General features: G+C 43.5%; 1 protein-coding gene across 1 annotated transcript in view; it reads right to left on the reverse strand.

Moving 5' to 3' along the window:
* Positions 1 to 13129: 13129 nt before the first annotated feature.
* The window catches only part of LOC128901897 (ADP-ribosylation factor-like protein 15), a 160995-nt gene continuing 148013 nt past the window's right edge, over positions 13130 to 26111 (reverse strand). Inside the window, exon 5 of the mRNA XM_054184046.1 lies at positions 13130 to 13282. Within this exon, the coding sequence (XP_054040021.1) occupies positions 13130 to 13282 (153 nt within the window). The remainder of the gene's footprint in view (positions 13283 to 26111) is intronic.

Consider the following 26111-nt stretch of genomic DNA (forward strand, 5'->3'; position numbering starts at 1 on the left):
AATGGCTCTCTCATAAAGATTCCGAACCTATTATCGCCATTCCTGTCGGACCCCGGAGGATGTCAGTAAACTTTATTATTGATACCGGAGCCCAAATGTCTGCAATCACTAATGAAACGGCACAACTTCTAGGTATAAATCCCACCAGACGCAGAGTCAACTTCGCAGGAATTGATGGTGTGGTAAAAACATGCCCCGTTGCAAAAATTAACCTCTGGTTGCCGGGAGAGCAGCGAATGACCAGGGCGGAAGCGTTAGTGGGTGCCTCGTGTACTAACCTCCTAGGATTTGACGTGCTGCGTGGGCGAATGTGGAAATTCCCAGATGGAACTGTGTGGAGTTTTGCAGGATGCGAAAAAGTAATAGACACAGTGAAATTGAGTCTCTTGGAAACTTCCATGCCTTTACCTCCCTCTAAAATCACTAATGTCCGGCAGTATCCACTGCCTGCAGCTGCGCTTGCAGGAGCAGACGGGGTGGTATCAGATTTAGAAAAAAGAGACATCATCAAGAGGACTCACTCGCCTCATAATTCACCAGTGTGGCCGGTAAAGAAACCAAACGGGCAATGGCGTTTCACAGTAGATTACCGAAAGTTAAATGCCAACACTGCACCCCTCACTGCCACAGTTCCAAATATCGCTGAAATTGTGACAATGATACAAGGAGCTGCCCATCCTTGGATGGCTGCCTTAGATGTTAAAGACATGTTTTTTATGATTCCCCTCCTTGAGCAGGACAAAGCGCGGTTTGCATTCACGTGGAAAGGAGTCCAATATACCTTTAACCGACTTCCACAAGGATACAAACATTCCCCCACTATTGCTCACAATGCTTTAGCTAAAGTGCTATCAGAGATTCCTGTTTCACAGGGATGTACGGTATACCAATATATTGATGACATCCTAATAGGGGGAGAGAACCAAGAAAGTGTACAAGACATGATGGAAAACATCCGAAAAACATTACTTGATTTAGGATTGGAAATTCCAGACTCAAAGTGTCAGGGACCTGCACAGGAAGTTAAATTCCTGGGGGTCTGGTGGATTAAGGGAGCTGCTTCTGTCCCTCAGGATACCCTGGAAAAAATAGAGCATGGACAGAATCCATCCAGCGTGAAGGAGTTACAGCAAGTTCTGGGAACTTTAAGTTATTGGCGTAAACACATCCCTGGCTTTTCCATCATTGCTCGCCCCCTTTATAGTTTGCTCAAAAAGGGTAGATCCTGGGAGTGGACTAAACAACACACTAATGCTCTGGAATTGCTAATAAAGGAGCTAAGGTTATTCCAACAGCTTGGTCCTATACATCCAACTGACTCTGTCCACGTAGAATGGGGGTTCAGTGAACATGGTTCCCATTGTAATTTATGGCAGAAGGGACCAGCAGGACCAGAGAGACCATTAGAATTTAGCTCTCACTCCTTCAATGATACTGAGAGCAGATATTCAGACCTTGAGAAGGGTTTACTGTCCCTAGTGCGAGCGTTGCAACGAACAGAGCAGATAAGAAGAGAACAGAGCGTGATCATTCGGGGACCTTTTCGCCTCCTAGATGTGGTCCGTAAAGGGACAACACCACCAGCTGGCATTGCCCAGAAACCTACAGTTCGAAAGTGGTATGCTTATTTAGAAGGCATTAACGAAATCATGCCAGTCTCCGAAGGCAGTGTTAAAGTATCCAAGCTGCAAAAGGATATAGATGGTGCCCTATTGTTCCAATCCCCACCAAACAGACCATCTCCGATCCAAGAAGCTCCTCCTCTGAAAGAAGGCAGTGATCTTACAGGAGTGTGGTTTACTGATGCGTCATCTCACCGTGAGAACAATAAGTGGAAATATAAGGCCGTAGCACTGGAAGTAGCAACGGGAGAAAGAGCGATTGAAACAGGGGAGGGTAGTGCACAAGTAGGGGAACTCAGAGCTGTCCTACTAGCTGCACAACATGGGGCCACCTCCATTTACACTGACTCATATGCTGTTTTTAAAGGAGCCACTGAATGGATAGGACACTGGGCAGCCAACGATTGGCAGGTGAATAGAGTCCCGATTTGGGAGACGGACAGTTGGAAGCAACTGTTAGAAATAGGAGAACAGAGAACATTGCACGTTGGTTGGGTAAAAGGCCATGATCGTTCAAACTCGATCGCTGCTCAATTCAACCAACAGGTAGATAGCCTCACGCGGCTACAGCAAATTGACATTGTAGATGATGGTCGGGAATGGGAACGCTTACTTGAATGGTTACATGTTAAACGTGGCCACACAGGCCGTGCTGACCTGTATCAGGAAGGTCTAGCCCGGGGGTGGCCTGTGTCGGTTAAGCTGTGCGAACAAATAGTAACTGCCTGTTCACAATGTCGCCTACGACTCAGCAAAGATCATCCGAGTAAGGCACCTCCCTTACACATTCGGGACAAGAAAACGTTGTGGCATTCATGGCAGATTGACTATATTGGGCCCTTGAGATTATCAGGTGGGAAAAGATATGTCCTGGTAGGAGTGGAGATTATCTCCAGCCTCAGTATGGCCAGCAGTTTCAAATCAGCTACCGGGGACAACACAGTGAAAGGCCTAAAAGGGTGGTTCAGCACACTTCCCCTTCCCGAGGAAATCCAAAGTGATAACGGTTCACACTTTACCGCTTCGGTGGTACAAGATTGGGCCAAAGAAGAAGGGATTCGATGGGTATTTCATACTCCCTATTATCCCCAGGCTAATGGCATTGTTGAACGCACCAATGGATTGGTTAAGCGTTTTGCAAAAACTCATGAACCTGGTTGGCATTTGCGATTGGACGATGCCATCTATCAATTAAATAACAGATGGAGTGGAGACGGCTGTCCTAAAATGAAAGCTTTCTGTGCATCTGCCAATATTATCTCTCCAAAGGCTCCCAATGAACCGGGAAAATACCCCGGAAGATTTCACCCTGGGCAACCTGTGCTAGTGAAAATGCCTCAAATTGGGACGGTACCAATGGTGCTAGCTACTCCCAAAAATCCCTATGCATGGGAAGCCAAGGACTGTTCAGGGAAGATACACCGGATCAGCACCCGGTGGATCTCGCCTTCTTTTTAACCCCGTCGGTCGAATAAGACCGAGCAGATTTTCTTTTCCTTTGTGTCTTACAGGAACCTTGGATGAGCTGTACAGACAGATTGGCCTACGCTACCTTTGAGTGTCTCCAGGGAATCCTGACATTGATCCTGGCAATAATACTATTTTTATTATGTATGGCTACCTGGAGGCCCAAATTCTAAAATGACGAATTGGCAGATGGAATTGATGCTATTCACTTTTACCTTTTTATTCCCTGTTGTTTGTAGTCAGAGAGACCCAGAGTGGCCATGGTCTCAAGCCTTTGTTAAACACAATGCGATGGCAGGTCCTAGAAAGGGAGAATTGAGTTTGGCCACTGTAGTTCTACAGGAAAATGAGGTGTTACATGAGTGGACCTGGAATAGTTGGTACCCAGTCCTGAAAGGTAAGGCAGGGGTGGAAGCCCGAGTAGGGTGTAGAATGATTAACGGCTCAAACCATGAGAAGGCCATGAGAATAGAGATATTTCGCCCTCAGAACCCACGCTCAATGACGACAAAGCACCGTGTCACCGACAAGTTGGATTGCTGGTATAATTTTACTCTTGTGGAACCCACTCTTGTAACTTGTCGTTGGCAACAGGATGAAATAGCGCTGCTATTTGAATTCAAGATAGACGTAGCACCTGAGCTTTGGGATAATGCATTGTCACGGTACACTGCAAGCACCGGAACACCAGGAAACAAAAGGGGTTTAAATCTCTCCACTTTGGTTATACAAGGAAGTGAAGTATATTCCAGAGATAAATGGAGATGGAATGAATCACTTCAAATGGCTAAAATCGAGGCCACCCTTGGAAAGAGAATACACATTGGTTGCCGATTTATCAATGGGTCTGCTCACCACAGGCCAACTGTAATTAAAACCATCTATGTAGACTCTACCAAACCAGACAAATACAACACTGACTGTTACAAAATTATGGAGCCAAATTCAGATTGCTGGCACAATTTCACTTTTATCAAACCTACAATAGTGTATTGTATTTGGGGCTACAAGGGCACAGAATTGTTATTTGAATTTATGATTGACTCAAATACACCTGAACTTGCCGAAATAAATCCAGAACCTACACCCCCACAAACTCTCAAAGGCGTACCTTCTAAGCCCTCCATTAGTCTAACTCCTTACATTTTCAACATTGGCCCTTATGTTATTAAACACACAGGTCAACAACAGATACTGTTTAATCCCACATATTCCCTCAAACGAGTAGAATTGTCAATGCAGATTAACATCTCTGCGATCAAACCCACCTGCTCACCATTCCTAAGTACATCTTATGCAGGATGGTCAGCATGGTTACGCAGACGAACTTTTGCCACTTCACAACGACTGAAGAGGGATGTGACTGGTATCTTAGGAACAGGCCTGGGAGTCTTAAATAGTATAGATGCTGAGATACTTGCCAACAAACTAGTCACAACCACTACTGATCTGGACAAATTAAGACGTCCCCTACAGTCCTCTCTATTAGCATTGGGAAACCACCAATGGCTTTTATCGAATATATTGCCTCAGTGGGAAGAAACGGGTGAAAAAGACCATCAGCTGATCACAGATGCACTTGGTACAACCCAAAACAATGTTTCCTTGGCTCTTAGTTGTATCCAAGCCCAATTGTGGATGCAATCTATGACAGCCGCAATCATAAGGGAAGGTGAAGAAGGCACCTTGCCCACCGAAATTCGAAAAGTAATATGGGATAACGCAATTGAATTTGAGAAAAAATTTCAGTCCTGGTGGTATCTGGTTAACTTCACCTATGATCCCATTGAGAGCAAGGCCACAGCTTTTGTCTTAACAATACGCAATGCTTTGGTATACACCATATACCCAATCATTGCGCTGGGGTTGAATCACCAAGGAGCCATACTCTATCCAATAGAGCACAGAGTGTGGGCACAACAAAATGAGAATAAGTGGCAAACTGTTGATGTTGACGCATGCGTTTCACGAGACCAACAAGGATTCATTTGTGAGAGTAATACCCTGAAAGCACAAGACATTTGTCTTGACACCAACCAGAATGTTTGTCACTTTGAGATACATCCCGATGAAACCCCAGGAACTGTGCTTGTATATATTGGGAAAGGGTGCGTTTGCATGAGGTCTCCCTGTAGTCTTGTATTCATAGATGACATAGTAGTTGATATAAGTAATCACTCAAACCTTTGTGTTTGTAACTTTACTAACATTATCGGATGTGACTTCAATTATTCAGCTCCTGTTACATCTTTTCAATTGCTACAATCTAATTATACATTGATTCGAGATTTGTTGCCTACCCCCATCGGAATGAATCTCTCACTGGTGAAGAAGTTGCTACAACACGATGAATTGAAGCGACTGTTGAAAGAGGCCCAAGAAAATGGACAGAGAACTTTGATTACCGTCCATCATGATGTGGAAGAAATACACCAAGTGCTGGAAAGAGTCAAGAGAGACGGAGGACATGGATGGGGAGATACTCTTTTTGGATGGTCACCAACAGTTACAGGACTTTATAACAAGATGCTCCATCCTGTTGTTGTTTTACTAATACTCATTGTTTTGTGCTTCGCTTTGACAATTGTTTTGTATGTTAGACTTTGGATTATGATGAAAAGTTTAACTCATTTGATCACTCCACGAGATGTATTTGCACTTGATATCCCTCACGACAAGAACACATGTGATCTTTCCTATCCGTATTGATTATCGTGGAGCTTGAGTGACTGTAGTCACGGGGTGGATTATGTGGAATAAATACTAAATTGGCTAAAAAATACAAAAGTACAGCATTGTTCACACATTAAGGAAAAGTATAAAATCAAGAGGCTTCTGAGGTAGAAAATAGCCGCAGCTGGCATGAAGGACACAACATCTGTGGTTCCCTGATAAGCTACATGAGGTACGGGACGGGATGCAATTATTCCGTGGCTTTACCTTATGATGTATAGCGGATACAGGAATGGGTTGATACCATGAAACAGATAAGCTGCCAATTAGCTGCCCGCTAGATGCTCAGAGCCAACATTTTGTCAAATTTTGATGAAATGCTGTCCTTTGTGCGAACTTTGCTCATTATAATGTCATTATAATACCAAAACACACCTCCATCCCGAAGGCTACCCGCCTCCAAGGTGCGACCACTCCTCCTTGAGTCTGCGCCCTGAATTTCTCGTAAACTATACCTTTAATTGTGAAGCGAGAGAAATTTACACCAATCATGATAAAAGTATGTATGACTAAAGTCACTCAAACTCCACCTTGAAGATAACAAATAGTATAAAAATAGCCCAAGAGAGGGGGGATACCCAGGGAAGACACCATCATAAAGAATTACATCACTGACTTCTGGGATCAGTCGACGGGCTGAGCCTCTCTTCCCCCCCATAGGGACACCTTTGGGTAAGACTTAGATTATACCGAGTGCTTCCTCGGGAAACTTAGAAATTTCTCTAGAGACTCTCTTTTTCTACATTTAAAGCCAGGCTGTATCGTTTATAACTTTGTCGCGCGTTTTGTATATGTAACAATACTTTCATTTGCACGTGCTTTGCAGACAGTGTATTTATCACCGGCAATCCTAAGAACCTATCTATCTGTTGTTTAAATAAACTGCACTTTTTTAAGTAGCTAGTCGTTTCGCTTTCTCACTGAACGCGACCAAAGACTCGAGAGTGGCCGTGCTAGTTCAGGAGCACGACTAGACTGAAGGTGCAGTCCACTATTAGTGTATCCAAATCGTAATAGTTTAATACATATTAAACGCGATTGGACTGATAGTGCTGAATTGGGCATCACTCAGAATTTAAACCTAGCCGCACCTAGCCTCCCACCTTGGTGAGGAGTGTTAGAACGCAAGGGGGTTTATCTTCTGCCAAAACCGCTTTGCCCCTTTTCACGCAACAGAGATAAGGTGACACAGGAAAGGAAATGCTATTTTAGCATATGCTAACAGGATGCAGAATGGATTAATCTCTATAAAAGAAATTTTTAAAGTGCCAATCAACACACAGTAGGAATTGCTGCTTTAAAGGAACTGTGTCAAAGTTGACAGGCCCAAAATGTAACCTACCATAAAATTAAACTTTTTACAAAATGCCCTTTTGATCCTGAAAAATCTATCAACCTTCCAAATCCAAGACTGTCACATTGTTAAAATACCAAGTACTTTGCCGTGTGATTTGCCATTAAACTTGGTTTGGTTTTGAAACATGTATATGCAAGTCATGATTTTGCTCTCTCCTCCACACTGTCTTTGGGACTATGCAAGATATGAATAGCATTTAGACAGTACCAGATCCTTTGTTTGGGATTTTCATGATTTAGCATTTCAGTTAGGGGTAATTTATAAAAAAGCTATAATATGAGACTTCTGTATTCCAACAGTAAATGTCTCCTTAGAAAGAGGACAGTTCTTCATACATCAAAGTTGCCAAACCACAAAAGGATTTGTTTTTGTCTTGTTTTACTTAATACACGCAAATACTTTCCAATGCACACTGAAATACAATAAATTATAGTTACATGGCATAGTGATAAAAATGAACAACAGCATTTCACTATTTCAAGGTGACAGGTAAAAAAGAAGTGCTGTGATTGCTGGTTTTATTTTTTTGTCAGTTTTAGCTCACAATCTAATCGTGAGAATTCAGAAAATTAATTGTGAATTGCTTTCCTTGTATTGCACACAAGCATAATAAAGCTACAATTCACACCTCTTATTAGCACGTGGGCAGGTTCTCAAATATAGATATAGATTTTTCATGTGAGATGAAATGTTTCTGTGCTTAGAAATTAACTATATAATAGCTTTTTATTACAAATATGCTCCTTAACAAAACCAGGCTATTTTCAAGCAATGAGTCCCTTCATTCCCATAAAAGCAGTATGGCTGGGCATGGATTATCTGTTATCCCTCCTCTTCACACCCTCAGTTCTTAATTTTCCATAATTATCCCAAACCAGCACAGGACCTTTTGCTAAACACTTCTGTTGGGTTTACTGTAAACCTGTCAACCAGATGATTAAAATCTGTCCCTTCTGTTCTCCCCACCTTATTGCCATAGAAAACTGGAGCTGCACAGACTACTGTTAGCACCAATATTCACATTTGAACATCTGCCTTTTCTAGACAGTTTCAGTGATTCAAAAATGAAGGCATATTTAAGACATCATAAATGGAAGTGCTCAACGTGCTTGATGCACAAACATACACTCCACAAACAAGGCTGTCCTGAATATATTCCATCAAAACCCACCAGAATACCACATATTACATTTTCCTATGAAATCTAATGAATGAAAAAGCAGTATATACAGCATACTTTGGCTTCTCTAAATATAGATGTGATAAAAGCTAAAATATATTATAAGCAGCTAGTATTAAGCATAAGTGTCTCATAACTAGTTAAATTAGAAATGATCTTCAGTCCAACCCACACAATGAAGTTAGTCAGTGTGCCCATGAGGGCTGAGGACTGAGAAGGGTAATGATCTTTTTCAGTCTCTTCACCTAACAGAATTCAGCAGCCCTACTTGATTTCAGGGGTCCTTTTCAACTGCAGATACCCTTTGAACTGCAGGGTATGGGTTTTTATTTTCGCATAAGATACGGGACTCTCTCTCATCCTCATGTTAACCTGGGCCCTGGATGACTAACCCTACAGCTGACACAAACAGATGTTTTTATTTGTTTGAACTATTAGGGCAAAGGGCTAATAAGCTAATGAAAATTCTTTCAAGAGCTATCAAATGAGGCATGATTAGCAGCTTTTCAGTTCCTATTTATATGAAACAAAAGAATTAAGAAAATATTCCGAGTTTACAAATCTTTCATTTCCATCTCAGTCTTGGTAAGAGGCAGCTTTAAAAATAATAAAATGAAAAAAAGCATACCTCAGGAGCTGAATCAGCAACTCCCGTCCGTCTCAGCAGTGCTGTACTTCCATCAGCTGTTACAACTTGTGTTGTGAGCATCTCTTCTACTCAAACAGTGGTTGATAGGATAAGATTAAGTTGTCTCAGCAAGCTTTTGTTTTTCTCATAGTATTTTCCTTTGCTCAACTTCTGTAGCGTTTTTTTGGTATATGTACTTTGCTGTGTCACTTCATTTAAAAAGAATTTCTAGTCATATAAACATGTCCCCCAGTTTAACATTATGGAATAATTGTATAAAGATTATTCCAACTGCTGTTCCAGCAATAAACCTGCAATATCTTTCAGATATATTTCTGGAGTAACATCTTGCTGTGGAAATAAATCAGCCAATTTTTGTAAGTTTCTATTTTTTATATATATATGTACATGTGAGCTATGTATAATTTAACAATGCTTATGCAGTAATATTTGTTTTTATCTAGGAGGAAATAATTTATTTTGAAGATTACAAATCAAGGTAATACACCATGCTCCCAATCTGGCTACTACTCAAGAAATCCAAACTTAGCCACTCAAGTCTACACAATGTTTCTTTTTCTCTCTCTTTTTTTTTTTTAATAATGGGAATAATGTATAAATCACAAACAGTATGAGTTCCTCATGTCAGCAGTTGTCCACTTGAATGGGTTGACTTCTGTGTATACACTGTATTTTTAGTATAAAATCAAGATAATATGGCAGTTAACTAATACTTTCAACTATAGTAAAGATACAAACTTTTGTAATATAAATTAATTGCCATTACAAAAAGGCAACTGTATTAACTAATAAGGTACAAAAATCTGCAACTTCTATAAATATAATGAAATGCAAGAAGTTAACTGAAGTAATACATCACAGATTTTTGTATAGCACATTTGATGAGGCAAGCTAAGATACACATGGAGCATTATACAGCAAGAAAGAATATAAAAACCCACTAAAATTTAACTTTTTTCCATACAAATGCTAGAAGTACAAGTACAGGACACAACATGGAAGCAATAAGATTATCAGCTCAGAGTGGGTAGACAAAGAGGTCTTATTGACAAGTTGTAAAGCATTAGGCAGTAGACAGAAGCTTGTCAAAACCAGCTGTTGTTGGATACTGATTAATAATGTTTTCATTCTGACAGCTGAGACACCACAGACAGCCACAGGTGTGAGAAGCGGCCCAACGTGGGCACAGACACACACAAAGTAATTTAACAAATGTCTAAAGAACATTAAAGCACAATATCTCTTTTTAAAAGACAATGTTCGCTCCTTAATGAATTTGCATATAAAGTAGAGCCTAGTGCCCAAGTTTATTTCATCTAAATGATGAACACATGTGAAAAGTTTTTAAAAAAAGAAAAAGGAAAAAAAAGAATCAATTGAGATTGGTGATCTGAATAAAAACTGCATGGTGCTTACATATTCTACCATAGCCAGAACATTCAAGAACATTTAGACAAGGAATTGTGACATGAGCAACTGTGAACATTTTTAATCCCTCCATAAAAAAGTGAAGGTGTTTACAGACATTAAAAAGGTACGCATCCATTAAGTCCATCTGCAACATAAAACCACAGAACAACTACATTCAAAGTGAAGTTAAGCATTGGTCTTAGCCTTAAGAGCTATGAGGTATTTTTTCGACCTGTGGTGAGGAATGATCACTATAGTAGTAAGAAAAAGCATATTCAAAATCAATTTGGAAAAAAAAAATCACTGCTCCTGTGCAGTTTGCATTTTCCTAAAGAAAAACATTAAGCATCAAAAGGTCCTAGTCTAAGCGGACATTGGTGTACACCAAAACCATATTCTCATTGACTAGTTGGACCTTTTGTATGTTAGTTATGTAGCACCTTCCAACAGTGCATAGTTAGGAAATTATGACCAAAATATAACTCAGGAACTCTAAAGTCTTTGGACCAGACTTGCTGATGGTATAAGTACAGTTCCAAGAATGCAATACAGTTGGGCTTATTTTCACTTGTACTTTTCGGTCCACAACATATGGGAAAGAAGGGAAAAAACAGTGGAAAAAATTTCTCTCATCTTCTAACTAATGCTCAATGAAAGAGCAGTAGAAGCTCTGAATCTCTTTTTACCTCCCCAAACTGCCTGCCTTCTCTGGGAAATAATTCTCTCACTCCTCCCCACCACTTCTTATTTGTCATTGTCCCTAAACAGGACAGAAATCCAGGGACCTTGTGGAAATCTGGGGACTCTGTAACCTCTAAGCTCATGTCAGCTAAGAGAGAGAGTTTGGAACTGTAAATCAGATCCAGTTCCTCTTTAAATCCAGGCAAAGGAACCTTCTTAACCCATACAAGAGAAACTGATGGGCAGCTGGGTCCCATCTAAACTGTGCAGAGATAACTGGAACCAACATAAGGCTCCTCTCTGTATTTTAAAATGAACAGTTCCAATTCTTGGGTATTTACAAGAGTATGAGGAGTGAGGCGATTGGCCTGGCAGGAAAGAGAAGAAAAACAAAGCAAGAAGAGATGCCCTTTAGGCTTTCTGCCTATTCTATCACAAAATTAAACAAGGAGCTTACCAGTTTTCCAATCTGTGGAAATTGAAAAGTAAAAAAAAATTATAAAAACATTTTGTTTAACAAAAAATACAATTGCAAGTAATAGAGAAATGGCTTTTATAAGCCTTTAAAAGCTGATCCTTTCTATTTTCTTATTCCCAAATAGTGAGAAACTGCAATAAACTTTAAACTTAAAAAATAAACGCTCAGAGTGAAAAGATATGTTGCTTAAAGCCCTGAAAAAGAGAGTTACACGTTTCAAAACACAAGCAGAATTGATGAGGAACCACTGACACATCACTACAGTTTGTGTTTGTAGACACTCATGCATGAGGGTAGGTAGCTGAATGCACAAGGCACAACATTTAAGGTGTATACTGGTCCAGTTACTGATCTGCACATACCTTGTTGCGACTGACTTAATGGTGAAACAGTGACCTGGCATGTTTCTTTAATGGACAAAATTGGTTTATAAGGTTTTAAAAGTCAACAAAAGGCAGCCAAAAAACTGCAAACCTACAATGCAGAAACCTTGGAAAGAGGAAATATGCACTGTTACTGGAACCAAATGGGATTTTTCCAAATGTATTACAAATGTTGTTTCCAATGAATACATTTTTGTCTTTGCAACATTTAGCCCAGAGGAAGTTTGAAAGAACAAGTTATAATCCCTTGAAAAAAGAAGCTTATAGTACAAACACTGGAAGGCCCTTAATTATAGTATAGATGCCTTGGCACTGTTACAATAATAGTAGTACTCTATGAGTGAGTGATACAGGAGGCAATCCTTATTTAATATCAGTCGTACTTCTAACTAGTAATAAAGCCTCCACAGCTAAATTAACAGCTATTTGCTTTGCTTCTCTTATGGAAAACTACTTTCAATTAAAATTATTACTTTATCCAATTTTTGTGTATTTTCTAAAAATATTGTTACTTAGACCACCTGCTTATGTCACCTATTCACAAATACTGTTACCCACACATATCTGTGTGCTAATTTCCCTTTCAGGAAAATTCCAGCAAAATAACGGTTCTGCCTTTGACAAGGTTATGCTGTGACTTTAGAAGAGGACTCAACTAACATGTCAACTGTGTTTTCATTTAGTAAAACTTCAGACCCACCTTTGCATTAACATGAAACTCCTTGCCTTTAAGGCATCCTATTAAGGTTTTCAGTGGCTGTGCTTTCCAGACTGTAGGGTCAGTAAACAAGCTAATACAAATTAGTCTCACAAATCCTTAAGACATAAGTTATTTTTTAAAAAACAAGGTATCAGGTAGAATCCCTGCTTTACAGACTATGTTATTTTTGTGTGTGCAAAATTTCCTATCAGGAATGATGGTAATGCAAGAAAGCAACATATAGCATGCAGAACTAGTGGTAAACCAAGAGGAACTCCCTATTTCAGTAGTGTAGACAACTTAACTGGAAATAGTCGTGTACCTGATTCACAGAATATTTAACAAAAGGACATTCTGCACTGTGTATGAACAACATATCACAGCACAGTCTTAATATCACACCATAATTAAGCTGTGAGAAGAATGAGCAGGTACAGTGATGCCTGGAGAACTGCTCTTCTCTCGTGTTTCACATTCTTGAAGGTTCGAAGTCTCTCTCTTCTAACAAGTTTATAAGAAGGGAGAAGCTGTCTTTTACTGCCTCCATGTCATCTAAGGAGCAGGGTTTAAGAATCCAACGCTTTCCACGTGCAAGTGGCTCAAGTTCAAAATATTTTTTGATCTATTAAGAAAAAAAGACACCAATGTATTAATATTATGACAACACACTGTCTCATCTAAAAAAAAGCACCACCCAAAACATAAAAAAACAACATGTAAAAGATCAGGATAATAATTTTTAGAATATTACATGCAGCTGTTCTTATAATACAGGTTATATGATGTGACATGAAAGTGTTTTCTTTAGGGGTGAGTGACCTGCTTGGAAGCTATCATTTTACCCATGCATTTAACAGCATGGGAGGTCTGGGGAAGAATTATACAAACTTAAGGCAAATAGGAAGGCACATGAAGCAAGTGTTCAAAAACATAGCCAAACCAGCAAAAGCAACTCAGAAATTTTAGGTTACATTTGTACATTAATGTTAAAGCCATATGCTTCATCATACTCTCATTGGTAAACACTTAAGATGCAGAATTTGTTTCTTAAATTAATTTTGTTTTTGAAATTAAACATAGAAGACTAGCACACTAATGTGATTAGAATAGTAATAAGTATTATATGTGAGACACGATGGTTTTCTATGATGGTCTTTGTTCACAATCCAGCATGTTCCAGCAGACTTCAGCTACTACCAATACCTAATAATGCCTATAAAGAAGGAAGCCTTTTAATGAAACTAATTCCATTTTTATTTCTGCAGCAACCATGCAACAAGGAGGAATAAGAATATGATGCAATATAGAATTGTAAGTTTTAAGGTGATTATAAGCCTTTGACAAAATAACTGAGGAAGATGCAGTTTCTTGGAAAGACCAGTCGTCACTGACGCTAATTACACCAACTGTCAAAGCAGAAACACAGACCCACAGAAAGACTGAGAAAGAAAAGATTTTCATTTAGTAATATACTCCAATCACTTTTCAAAATAGCACGTACAATATAGAAAAACATATTTTTGATCCTATTAATGCCTTTTAGGAGAAGACAGCAGTTTGCAGGTTATTTTGGTCCACAGATTACCATTTTCATAAAAATTTTAGTCTTTGATACTATTTGATCCAAAAGTCTACTCAAGTTTGACTTGTCAAAACAGACATTTAGTTTTTACATCCAAAATTATATCCATCAGTACTTACTATTGTCAACATACCAACAGAAATATTTAGTGCTGACTTAGCTTGCACATTCTTGTTCCTTGTAATTATTGCCAAATAGTCTTAATTTTCTTTTATCACAGACTGAGCCACAAATATTGAAAGCAACAGGAACAGTTATTTGTATTGTGGTAGGCAGTAAAGGCCCTAGACAGGCAACTGGAGCCACACTGTGGGAGGCTCCATGTGCAGGGGAGAAAAAAAAAATGCTTCCAAAGCCCAAACAAGCTGCAACATCTCTATGCAGCTCTTATAGTGTCTATACAACAGTTTTGTTTATCTAGTAATGTATTCTAAGAAGAAACCAACTGTAGTTGTATCAACTCACATAAATCAGAATTCAACTGTGACAATGCATCAGGAAGGGTTTATTGTTTAGAAAGGAATTTCAAGCAGAGCTTCTGGTAACAAATATCAGGAAAAAATGGTGGTTTTGAGATGGGAACTTCTACTTCCCACAGCTAAGATACAGGTGAAACCTATTAAAATCTATTTCCAACAAAGCAGAATTGTATCAATAACAATCTGCAAACATTTGAAAATGAAGCACGGTACTTAACATTCACTTCCCCTCAAATTTCAGAAAACACACAAGTTGAAATAAATGAGACTTCAACAACCAGTATTTTAATATTAGCATACTTACTTTTAGCATTCCTATCTCAGTGCCATATTAGTATCTGATATGTTAGCATGGTTATACTGATCAGAACCTAAATACTAATCTCTATAAGGGATATACTGCAATGTCTCCTGCAGCTGAAGTGACACCAAATTGAGTTTACCCCCATTATGTTGTGCAATTTGGTATACTACAAATATAGAAGTTGTTTAGCTTAACTTGCTTAGCATTAGTAGCTAAATTTGCTGAAGCCTTAGGCCGCAAGCTGTGAGCTTTCACCTAGTGTCGCCACCAAAATTTCGGGATTTTTGACAACGGGATGGCCTACACGGCACTGAACTTAGTGGCATCTAATGGGAAACACCTTTATCAAAGGGGGAAGAGGGTTTTTGCCCAAGAGATTGCAGGGCTGATCGACAAGGCTTTAAACTAGATGTGAAGGAGGAGGGGGATGATAATATTAGGCTTGTCTGTGACAAGCAGTGGGACATCACATCAGGGTTAGAGGGATGGGGCGCTAGGAAGGCCTTCGACCTGTTGCCCTGAGGCATGCTGGGGATGCTACATCACAGCCAAAGTCTTATGGAGACAAGCCAGGGGCTCCTGAGGTAGTCCGAGTCAGCAGGGAAACACCCGAGAAACACCACAAGGGGTGCTCCTCTAAGAAGGTGTCATAGCCAACAGCCCAGCTGAAGTGCCTCTACACGAATGCACGCAGCATGGGCAACAAACAGGAGGAGTCGGAAGCTACCGTGCTGCTGGAAAGCTACAACATAGTGGCCATTACTGAAACCTGGTAGGACGAATCCTATCACTGGAATGTGGCTATCGATGGCTACAGGCTATTCAGAAGGGACAGACAAGGAAGGAGGGGCACAGGTGTTGCCCTTTATGTTAAGCAAGGGATAGAGTGTGAAGAGATGTCCCTAAAGAACAGCCAAGAGGAAGCTGAAAGCTTATGGGTAGGAATTAGAGACCAAGGCAACAAGGGGAACCTTGTGGTTGGTGTCTACTACAGGCCGCTTGATCAAGGGGAACCTACTGATGAAGCCTTCTTCCTCTAACTACAGGAGACATCGTGCTTGAAGGCTCTTGTCCTGCTGGGGGATTTCAACCACCATGACATCTGCTGGAACAATCCAGGAGGTTCCTGGAGTGCCTCGACAATAACTTCCTAAGACAGGAAATAGACAGCCCTACCCGAGGGGATGCCATACTGGACCTCATAGTCACCAATGCGAGTGAGCTCATCAGGGATGTCAAGATTGGAGGCAGCCTGGGCTGCAGTGACCATGCACTGGTGGAGTTCACAGTCCTAAGGGATACGTGCCAGATGAGGAGCCTAGTCAGGACCCTGAATTTTAGGAAAGCAAACCTCCAGCTCTTCAAGGAGTTAGTCAATAGGACCCCCTGGGAAATGGTCCTCAGGGACAAGGGGGCAGAACACAGCTGGCAGATCTTCAAGGACACTTTCCATAGAGCACAAGAGCTCTCGATCCCCAGGTGTAGGACATCAAGCAAGAAAGGGAGGAGACCAGCATGGCTGAGCTGGGACCTGCTGGTCAAACTAAAAGGCAAGAAGGAACTGCACAGGCAGTTCAAGCACCATCAGGTGTCCTGAGAAGAGGACACCTGCTGCCTGGTTATGTAGGGATGAGGTCAGGAAGGCCAAGGTGCGGCTGGAGCTGAACTTGGCAAGGGATGCTAAGAATAATAAGAAGGGTTTCTACAGGTACGTCAACCAGAAAAGGAAGGTCAAAGAAAGCGTACCCTCCCTGATGAGCAAGAATGGCAAACTGGTAACAAGAGACGAGGAGAAGGCTGAGGTTCTCAAAAACTTTTTTGCCTCAGTCTTTACTGCCAGCCTCTCTCCTCACGCCTCCCTAGTTGAAGGACCGCAAGACAGGGACCTGTGGGACAAAGTCCCTCCCACTGTAAGTGAAGATCAGGTTCATGACCACCTGAGGAACTTGAATATACACAAGTCCATGGGACCTGAGGAGATGCATCCCAGAGTCCTGAGGGAATTGGCTGATGTAGTGGCCAAGCCACTTGCCATGATATTTGAAAAGTCATGGCAGTCAGGTGAAGTCCCTGGTGACTGGAAAAAGGGAACCATCGCACCCATTTTTAAAAAGGGGAGAAAGGAGGACCCTGGGAACTACCACCCTGTCAGCCTCTGTGCCTGGGAAGATCATGGAACAGATCCTCCTAGAAGCTATGCTAAGGCACACAGAGGACAGGGAGGTGATTCGAGACAGCCAGCATGGCTTCACCAGGGGCAAGTCCTGCCTGACCAACCTAGTGGCTTTCTACAATGGAGTGACTGCATCAGTGGACAAGGGAAGAGCTACGTACATCATCTATCTGGACTTCTGCAAGGCCTTTGACACGGTCCCCCACAACATCCTTCTCTCTAAGTTGGAGAGATATGGATTTGATGGGTGGACTGTTCAGTGGATAAGGAACTGGCTGGATGGTCACATCCAGAGGGTGGTGGTCAATGGCTCGATGTCCAGATGGAGAGGGGTGACAAGTGGTGGCCCTCAGGGATCCGTACTGGCACCGGTGCTGTTAAACATCTTCATCAGTGACATAGACAGTGGGATCAAGTGCACCCTCAGCAAGTTTGCAGGTGACACCAAGCTGAGTGGTGTGGTCGATGTGCCAGAGGGATGGGATGTCATCCAGAGGGACCTGGACAGGCTTGAGAGGTGGGCCCATGCAAACCTCATGAAGTTCAACAAGGACAAGTGCAAGGCCCTACACTTGGGTCGGGACAATCCTCATTATCAATACAGGCTGGGGCATGAAGGGATTGAGAGCAGCCCTGTGGAAAAGGACTTGGGGGTACTGGTGGATGAAAAGCTGGACATGAGCCAACAATGTGCACTTGCAGCCCAGAAGGCCAATTGCATCCTGGGCTGCATCAAAAGAACTGTGGCCAGCAGATCGAGAGAGGTGATTCTGCCCCTCTACTCTGCTCTCGTGAGACCCCACCTGGAGTACTGTATCCAGCTCTGGAGCCCTCAGCTCTAGAAGGACATGGACCTGTTGGAGTGGGTCCAGAGGAGGGCCACGAAGATGATCCAAGGGCTGGAGCACCTCTCCTCTGAAGACAGGCTGAGAGAGTTGGGGTTGTTCAGCCTGGAGAAGAGAAGGCTCCGGGGAGACCTTATAGTGACCTTCCAGTACCTGAAGGGGTCTCCAAGAAAGCTGGGGAGGGGCTGTTTGCGAGGGCATGTAGCAATAGGACGAGGGGCAATGGTTTTACACTAGAGCAGGGAAGGTTTAGATTGGACATTAGGAAGAAGTTCTTTACAATGAGGGTGGTGAGGCACTGGAACAGGTTGCCCAGAGAGGTGGTGGAGGCCCCATCCCTGGAGACATTCAAGGCCAGGCTTGATGAGGCTCTGAGCAACCTGATCTAGTTGAAAATGTCCCTGATTGCTGCAGGGGGGTTGGACTAGATGACCTTTAAAGGTCCCTTCCAACCCAACACATTCTATGATTCTATGATTCTAGATATGTTGAACTTTTACCTAGTCAAGTAAAAGAAGGCCCCAGAGCTAGATCGAGCCAGAAGGAAGCTACATTCATTAACAGCAGCTGCAACCTTAGAGATAAGAAAAGAAATGGTCCACCTAGAGACAATGAAAGGACCCAATGAAGAATGGGAAGACCCGAGACCCTAATATTACTACTGGTCCAAATTGTCGCCTGAGGGGTGGAGAATTTAGATTGTAAGAGTATAATTGCCCAGGGATTTCTTTGTTCTAACTCCCTCTTCTGAGGTGCCCAACTCAAGCTGTGGTGCTATTAATAAAAATGACTTTATAGAAGAATCTCCTTTCGGCTTATTGATTCAGCGGAAACCTAGAGTCAAACCCTGTTATGGTGGCTGGCATGCGTAATTTCCATAACAGTTAATTAATGGCACTGATCATAGTATCGGAGAAGCAGGGTAAGAAAGCTCTCTTGCCTGTTTCAGTAACAGCTTCCTTGACTGCTAAATAAGGGGAGGAAGTAAAAGCTGCACAGAAACATAAGAAAGCAAGGTGTCAGTGAAGCTAGCTGATAGAGCAGCCTGCTGGTGTTAAGCTGACAGATATGGCTGAGTAATTTGAGATGTTTCAGACCCACAACCCAGAGGATGTCCACCACACCCTCTCTACTAGAAGACTATTGTCATAAGATCCTTGAGCTCACTGAAGTCTGTCCACAATCTTATTGAATTAAGGCTATACCATATGAAAAACTGATTAGGAAAAGGTCATTACACTGTAAGGAGCGTACTTGGGTTTTAAAGCATTAAATATCTAAATTTCTATTTCATCAGTAAACCAGCATAAATTGATCGCGCGGGAGAGTGCTGAAAGACTGCCCACCCGTCCAGGAAGTAATGGTATCTACTCGTAAGAAGACCATGGCATCCATGGGCTCCACACCCACCAGCTCTGATGCAACCTCTCAGACGGAGCTCCTGTGGGAACATGCTGCCACACAGACATCAGGCTGCAGGGTGTGCCCTGCTCTTATGCCGGTGTCGGATGGCAGTGGTGGGCATGCCTGTGGGAGATGTGCCCAGGTAGAGGAGCTCCTCTGCTTAGTGATAGAGCTCAGGGAGGAGGTAAGCAGGCTGAGGATCATCAGGGAATGCAAGAGAGAGATGCTTGGGGTAGAACCCTGCATCCCACGACAGAAACCCAGCAGGCAGACAGAACCTCTGCAGCAGAGAACTCCCTGTCCTCTCTCTGCCCAACTGAATGTGGTGACTTGGAGGACAGGGAGCAATGGCAAGAAGTTCCTGCCCGGCGCAACAGGCGCTGCAGTCGTGACTGACCAGCAACTACCCTACCTTCCCAGATACCATTGTGTAACAGGTACAGTGCTTTGCAAGGGAACCTGGACAATGATGAGCATGGTAGTTCTCCTACCTTGGAGGTGTCAGCGAGGTCTAGTCAGACCTCCCCCTGCATCAAAACCTCTGCGGTAAAGAAGAAAAGACGGGTCCTTGTCATAGGTGACTCGCTACTGAAGGGAGCAAAAGGCCCAATATGCAGACCGGACCCGCTACATAGGGAGGTCTGCTGCCTCCCTGGGGCCCGGGTCAAGGATGTGAAGAGGATGCTTCCTTCCCTGGTACAGCCCTCAGATTATTACCCACTTTTGATCTTTCAGATAGGCAGCGATGAGGTAGCGAAAAGAAGTCCGAGGGCAATGAAGAAAGATTTCAAGACCCTGGGATGGCCGGTCAAGGGATCAGGAGCACAAGTTGTGTTCTCCTCTATCCCTCCAGTTGCGGGGAATGATGAGGGGGTAAATAGGAGGAGCCAGCAGATCAATGCCTGGCTCCGAGCCTGGTGCTACCAGCAGGACTTTGGGTTCTTTGACCACGGCCTGATTTACAAGACGCCAGGCCTGCTGGTAACAGGCAGGAATAGCTTATCTTGCAGGGGGAAAAGGGTTCTAGGACAAGAGTTATCAGGAATCAATGAGAGAGCTTTAAACTATATTCGAAGGGGGGTGGGGATGTAACTGGGCCTGCCTGTGAGGTACCTGGGTGTAGTAGCTCAGCATTTGTGGGGGAGCGTGCCAGTATTTCTGAGAGCCAGAAGGCATACCACCCCTCAAGGGTGAAAACTACACCCACAACTCCCTCTCTGAAATGCTTATACACCAATGCATGCAGCATGGGGAATAAGCAGGAAGAGCTGGAGATCTGTGTGAGGTCACAGGGCCACGATCTCATTGCAATTACTGAGACGTGGTGGGACAGCTCACATGACTGGAATGCTGTCATGGATGGCTATGTCCTTTTCAGGAAAGACAGGCCAGCAAGGTGAGGTGGTGGAGTTGCTCTTTATGTGAGAGAACAATGGGAATGTATTGAGCTCTCCCTGGGGGCAGATGAAGAGAGGGTTGAGAGCTTGTGGATAAGGATTAAGGGGCATGCAAATATGAGGGACACTGTTGTGGGTGTTTATTACAGGCCACCTGATCAGGATGGGGAAGCTGATGAGGCCTTCTCCAGACAGCTGAAGGTAGCCTCACAATCACAGGCCTTGGTTCTCATGGGGGACTTCAATCACCCTGATATCTGCTGGGAAGGCTACACAGCCAGGCATGCAGAGTCCAGGAGGTTCCTCCAGTGCATTGATGATAACTTTTTGACTTAGGTGGTGCAGGACCCAACAAGGAGAGGAGTACTACTGGACCTGGTACTGACAAACACAGAGGGACTGGTGGAGGACATTAAGGTTGGGGGCACCCTAGGCTGTAGTGATCATGAAAAGATAGAGTTCAGGATCATGGGTACTACACACAAAACAATAAGAAGTAAAATTACAACCTTGGACTTCAGGAGGGCTAACTTTGACCTCTTCAAGAAACTGCTTGGAGAGATCCTGTGGGCTGGGGCTCCGGAAGGCAAAGGGGCTCAAGAGAGCTGGTTGGTATTCAAAGACCACTTCCTCCAAGCTCAGGATGGGTGCATCCCTAAGAGCAAGAAATCAGGCAAGGGAAGCAGGAGACCTGCATGGTTGAGCAGGGAGCTTCTGAAAAAGCTCAAGTGGAAGAAGGAAGTTTACAATAAGTGGAAGAAGGGACTGACCCCTTGGGAAGATTACAAGAATGCCGCCAGAGCGTGCAGGGATGAAACAAGGAAAGCCAAGGCCTCCTTGGAATGAAACCTGGCAAGGGATGTCAAGGTCAACAGGAAGGGCTTCTTCAAGTATATTGGAGGCAAAAGGAAAACTAGAGAAAATGTGGGCCCTCTGTTGAATGAGACAGGAGCCATGGTGATGGAGGATGCGGAGAAGGTGGAGTTACTGAATGCTTTCTTTGCTTCAGTCTTTACTGCTCAGGCCAGCCCCCAGGAGTCCCAGACTTTGGAGAAAGTAACAGGGAAAGTCTGGACAAAGGAAGGCTTCCCCTTGGTTGAGGAGGATCAAGTGAGAGACCAATTAGGTCAATTGGATATCCACAAGTCCATGGGTCCCAATGGGATGCACCTGAGAGTGTTGAGGGAGTTGGCAGAAGTCATTGCTGGGCCACTCTCCATCATCTTTGAAAGGTCCTGGAGAACAGGGGAGGTGTCTGAGGACTGGAGGAAAGCCAACATCACTCCAGTCTTCAAAAAGGGCAAGAAGGAGGACCCATGGAACTACAGCCTGGTCAGCCTCACCTCCATCCCTGGAAAGATGATGGAACAGCTCGTTCTGGGCCTCATCTCAAGGCATGTGGAGGAAAAGAAAGCTATCAGAAGTACTCAACATGGATTCACCAAGGGGAAATCATGTCTGACTAATCTGATAGCCTTCTATGATGGCATGACTGGATGGATAGATGAGGGGAGGGCAGTGGATGTGGTCTACCTTGACTTCAGCAAGGCTTTCGACATGGTCTCCCACAGCATCCTCTTAGGGAAGCTTAGGAAGAGTGGGCTAGATGAATGGACAGTAAGGTGGATTGAAAACTGTCTGAAGACAGAGCTCAGAGGGTCGTGATTAGGGGCACAGAGTCTAGCTGGAGGTCAGTGATGAGTGGTGTTCCCCAGGGGTCAGTACTGGGTCCAGTCCTCTTCAGTATGTTCATCAATGACCTGGATGAGGGAACAGAGTGCACCCTCAGCAAGTTTGCTGATGACACAAAACTGGGAGGGGTGGCTGACACACCAGAAGGCTGTGCCACCATACAGAGAGACCTGGACAGGCTGGAGAGTTGGGTGGAGAAAAACCTTATGGAATTCAACAAGGGGCAAGTGTAGGGTGCTGCACCTAGGGAGGAATAACCCCATGCACCAGTACAGGTTGGGGGCTGACCTGCTGGAGAGCAGCTCTGTGGAAAGAGACCTGGGAGTCCTGGTGGACAACAGGACGACCATGAGGCAGCAATGTGCCCTTGTGGCCAAGAAGGCCAATGGCATCCTGGGGTGCATCAAGAAGTGTGTGGCCAGCAGGTCCTCCCCCTCTACTCTGCCCTGGTGAGGCTGCATCTGGAGTACTGTGTCCAGTTCTGGGCTCCCCAGTTCAGGAAGGACAGGGAACTTCTGGAGAGGGTGCAGCAAAGGGCTACCAAGATGATTAGGGGACTGGAACACCTCTCATGAAGAAAGGCTGAGGGATTTGGGTCTTTTTAGTCTGGAGAAGAGAAGACTGAGGGTGGACCTTATCACCACTTATAAATACTTAAAGGGTGGGTGTCAGGAGGATGGGGCCAGGCTCTTTTCAGTGGTGCCTGGTGACAGGACAAGGGGTAATGGGCACAAACTTGAACATAGGAAGTTCTGGCTAAACATGAGGAGGAACTTCTTTACTTTGAGGGTGACAGAGCACTGGACCAGGCTGCCCAGAGAGGTGGTGGAGTCTCCGTCTCTGGAGACATTCAAAACCCACCCGGACACGTTTCTGTGTAACCTGCTCTAGGTGACCCTGCTCTGGCAGGGGGGTTGGACTAGATGATCTCCAGAGGTCCCTTCCAACCCCTACCATTCTGTGATTTAGTAAAACAAATTTTGTAGAAAAATTATTTATTTCAATGTCCAACATTGATTAAAATTTATTTTTTACTATTTCTCGGTGCGTAATCAAAATATAACAAAATCAGCAATGTGCTGTCATCATTTTCCACACCTAAGGAAGAGTTCAGAGTATCTGCATTAACAGTCCTTAAATGAATGCTGAAATTAGTGATCATTAAGCAGTGGCTTTTGAAATGGTAAGTTTTAATAATGGCATGAAAGCACAACTGCTTCTATTCATATGAGTAACAGCTATTTTGTTCATACCTACAGAGAAAAAAGATTTGCTAGACAACTTGTCTCTAATTCAAATATAGAAGAATAACACTAATCAGCTTACAAATAATAAATAATTAAACCAGAAATAGCTCATAAGTGATCTTCCACAACACAAGGGACACTGTGTGGTATGTTACTATATTTCCTCATTTAAACTTCACACTACGATGGAGTTTTCTGTATTGGGTTTGTGTGGCAAGGTTTTGGTAGCAGGGGGGCTATAGGGGTGGCTTCTGTGAGAAGCTGCTAGAACCTTCCCCTATGTCCAATAGAGCCAATGCCAGCCAGCTCCAAGATGGACCCACCGCTGGCCAAGGACGAGCCAATCAGCAACAGTGGTAGTGCCTCTGTGATAACATATTTAAGAAGGGGAAAAAAAACCTGCGCAATTGCAGTCAGAGAGAGGAGTGAGAATATGTGAGAAACAACTCTGCAGACACCAAGATCATTGAAGAAGGAGGGGGAGGAGGTGCTCCAGGTGCCGGAGCAGAGATTCCCCTGCAGCCTGTGGTGAAGACCATGGTGAGGCAGGCTGTCCCCCTGCAGCCCATGGAGGTTAACAGTGGAGTAGATATTCACATCCAGCCCACGGAGGACCCCACACCAGAGCAGGTGGATGCGCCCGAAGGAGGCTTTGACCTTGTGTGAAGTCCACGTTGGAGCAGGCTCCTGGCAGGACCTGTGACCCCATGGAGAGAGGAGCACACACTGGAGCAGGTTCCTGGCAGGACTTGTGACCCCATGGAGAGAGGAGCCCATGCTGGAGCAGGTTCCTGGCAGGACTTGTGACCCCATGGAGAGAGGAGCCCATGCTGGAGCAGGTTCCTGGCAGGACCTGTGACCCCATGGAGAGAGGAGCCCATGCTGGAGCAGGTTCCTGGCAGGACTTGTGACCCCATGGGGGACCCATGCTGGAGCAGTCTGTTCCTGAAGGACTGCACCCCGTGGAAAGGACCCACACTGGAGCAGTTCATGAAGAACTGCATCCCATGGGAAGGACCCATGCTGGAGAAGTTCATAGAGAACTGTCTCCTGTGGGAGGGACCCCACACTGGAGCAGGGGAAGAATGTGAGGTGTCATCCCCATGAGGAGAAAGGAGCAGCAGAGACAATGTGCGATGAACTGACCGCAACCCTGGTTCGTGGTCCCCCTGCGCTGCCTGGGGGGAAGGAGGCATAGAACTCAGGGGTGAAGTTGTGCCCAGGAAGAAGGGAGGAGTGTGGGGGGGGAAGTGTTTTAAGATTTAGGTTTTTTTCTCATTATCCTACTCTGAATTGCTTGGTAATAAATTAAACTAATTTCCCCAAGTCAAGTCTGTTTTGCCCGTGACAGTAATTGGTGAATGATCTCTCCCTGCCCTTATCTTGACCCACAAGCCTTTTGTTATATTTTCTCTCCCCTGTCCAGCTGAGGAGGGGGAATGATAGAACAGCTTGGTGGGCACCTGGTGTCCAGCCAGGGTCAACCCACCACATTTACAAAACCCCAGAGCTTTGCAAGCAGGCTCTACTACTTTGAAAGTTCCAGAAAGAAGTTTGCAGACACAAATATTTTCCAATTTACTATAACTTCTCCCCCCTTTAACTCAGATGTCATTCAGTTCTAAAAACAAGTAAGTTTTTTCAGACTTAAAAAGGAACCCTTTTTACATGTAAGAGATAAAACAACTACACAAAAATAGACCAACACAATCAGATACCCAACACTGTTTATACAGTTGAGTTTTCTACTGGAATACCCTCAGCTCTCCATTTGTGTTCATTTTGTTTCTCTAGTTGCTTTCTCCCCCGATGGCCATCATTCACACTTATTCCCTACCAGATTTTCTACGAGGATGCACACTAACCACTAAAAATGCCTGAAGGAAGCTGAAAATGTCTAAATACTCACCTAGGTAGTTCTTAGATAATCAGTAGTAACTATTTTACAGGTCCCTTCAACTGCACTAATACAAAGCGGGTGAGTTTCTAAGAGGAGCTCTTTTGTCTTCCCCTTACATAAATGGTGAAAAACTTTCTGCCTGTTCATGGATGCCAAAGCAAAACATAAAGACTCAAACATGCTTCGGATGTCTGACACATTAGATGTGCATTTACATACTAGCTTTGCATTTTTAAGTGTTTACATTGGGATTGCTAAATTTTTAAGATATAAACTTAGAAGAAAATACCAACAATTGAATCCACATAATTTTAAGACTTCTTTACTACTATTTTACAGGATCTCGGTGTATGTTTTAACTCCACATGTGGGCCTTGTTTTATAGAGCTGACATTGTATTTATGTCGCATTCTGAAGTTAATAAAATA

This window comes from Rissa tridactyla, chromosome W (assembly GCF_028500815.1).
Source record: "Rissa tridactyla isolate bRisTri1 chromosome W, bRisTri1.patW.cur.20221130, whole genome shotgun sequence".
Taxonomy (NCBI): Eukaryota; Metazoa; Chordata; class Aves; order Charadriiformes; family Laridae; genus Rissa; species Rissa tridactyla.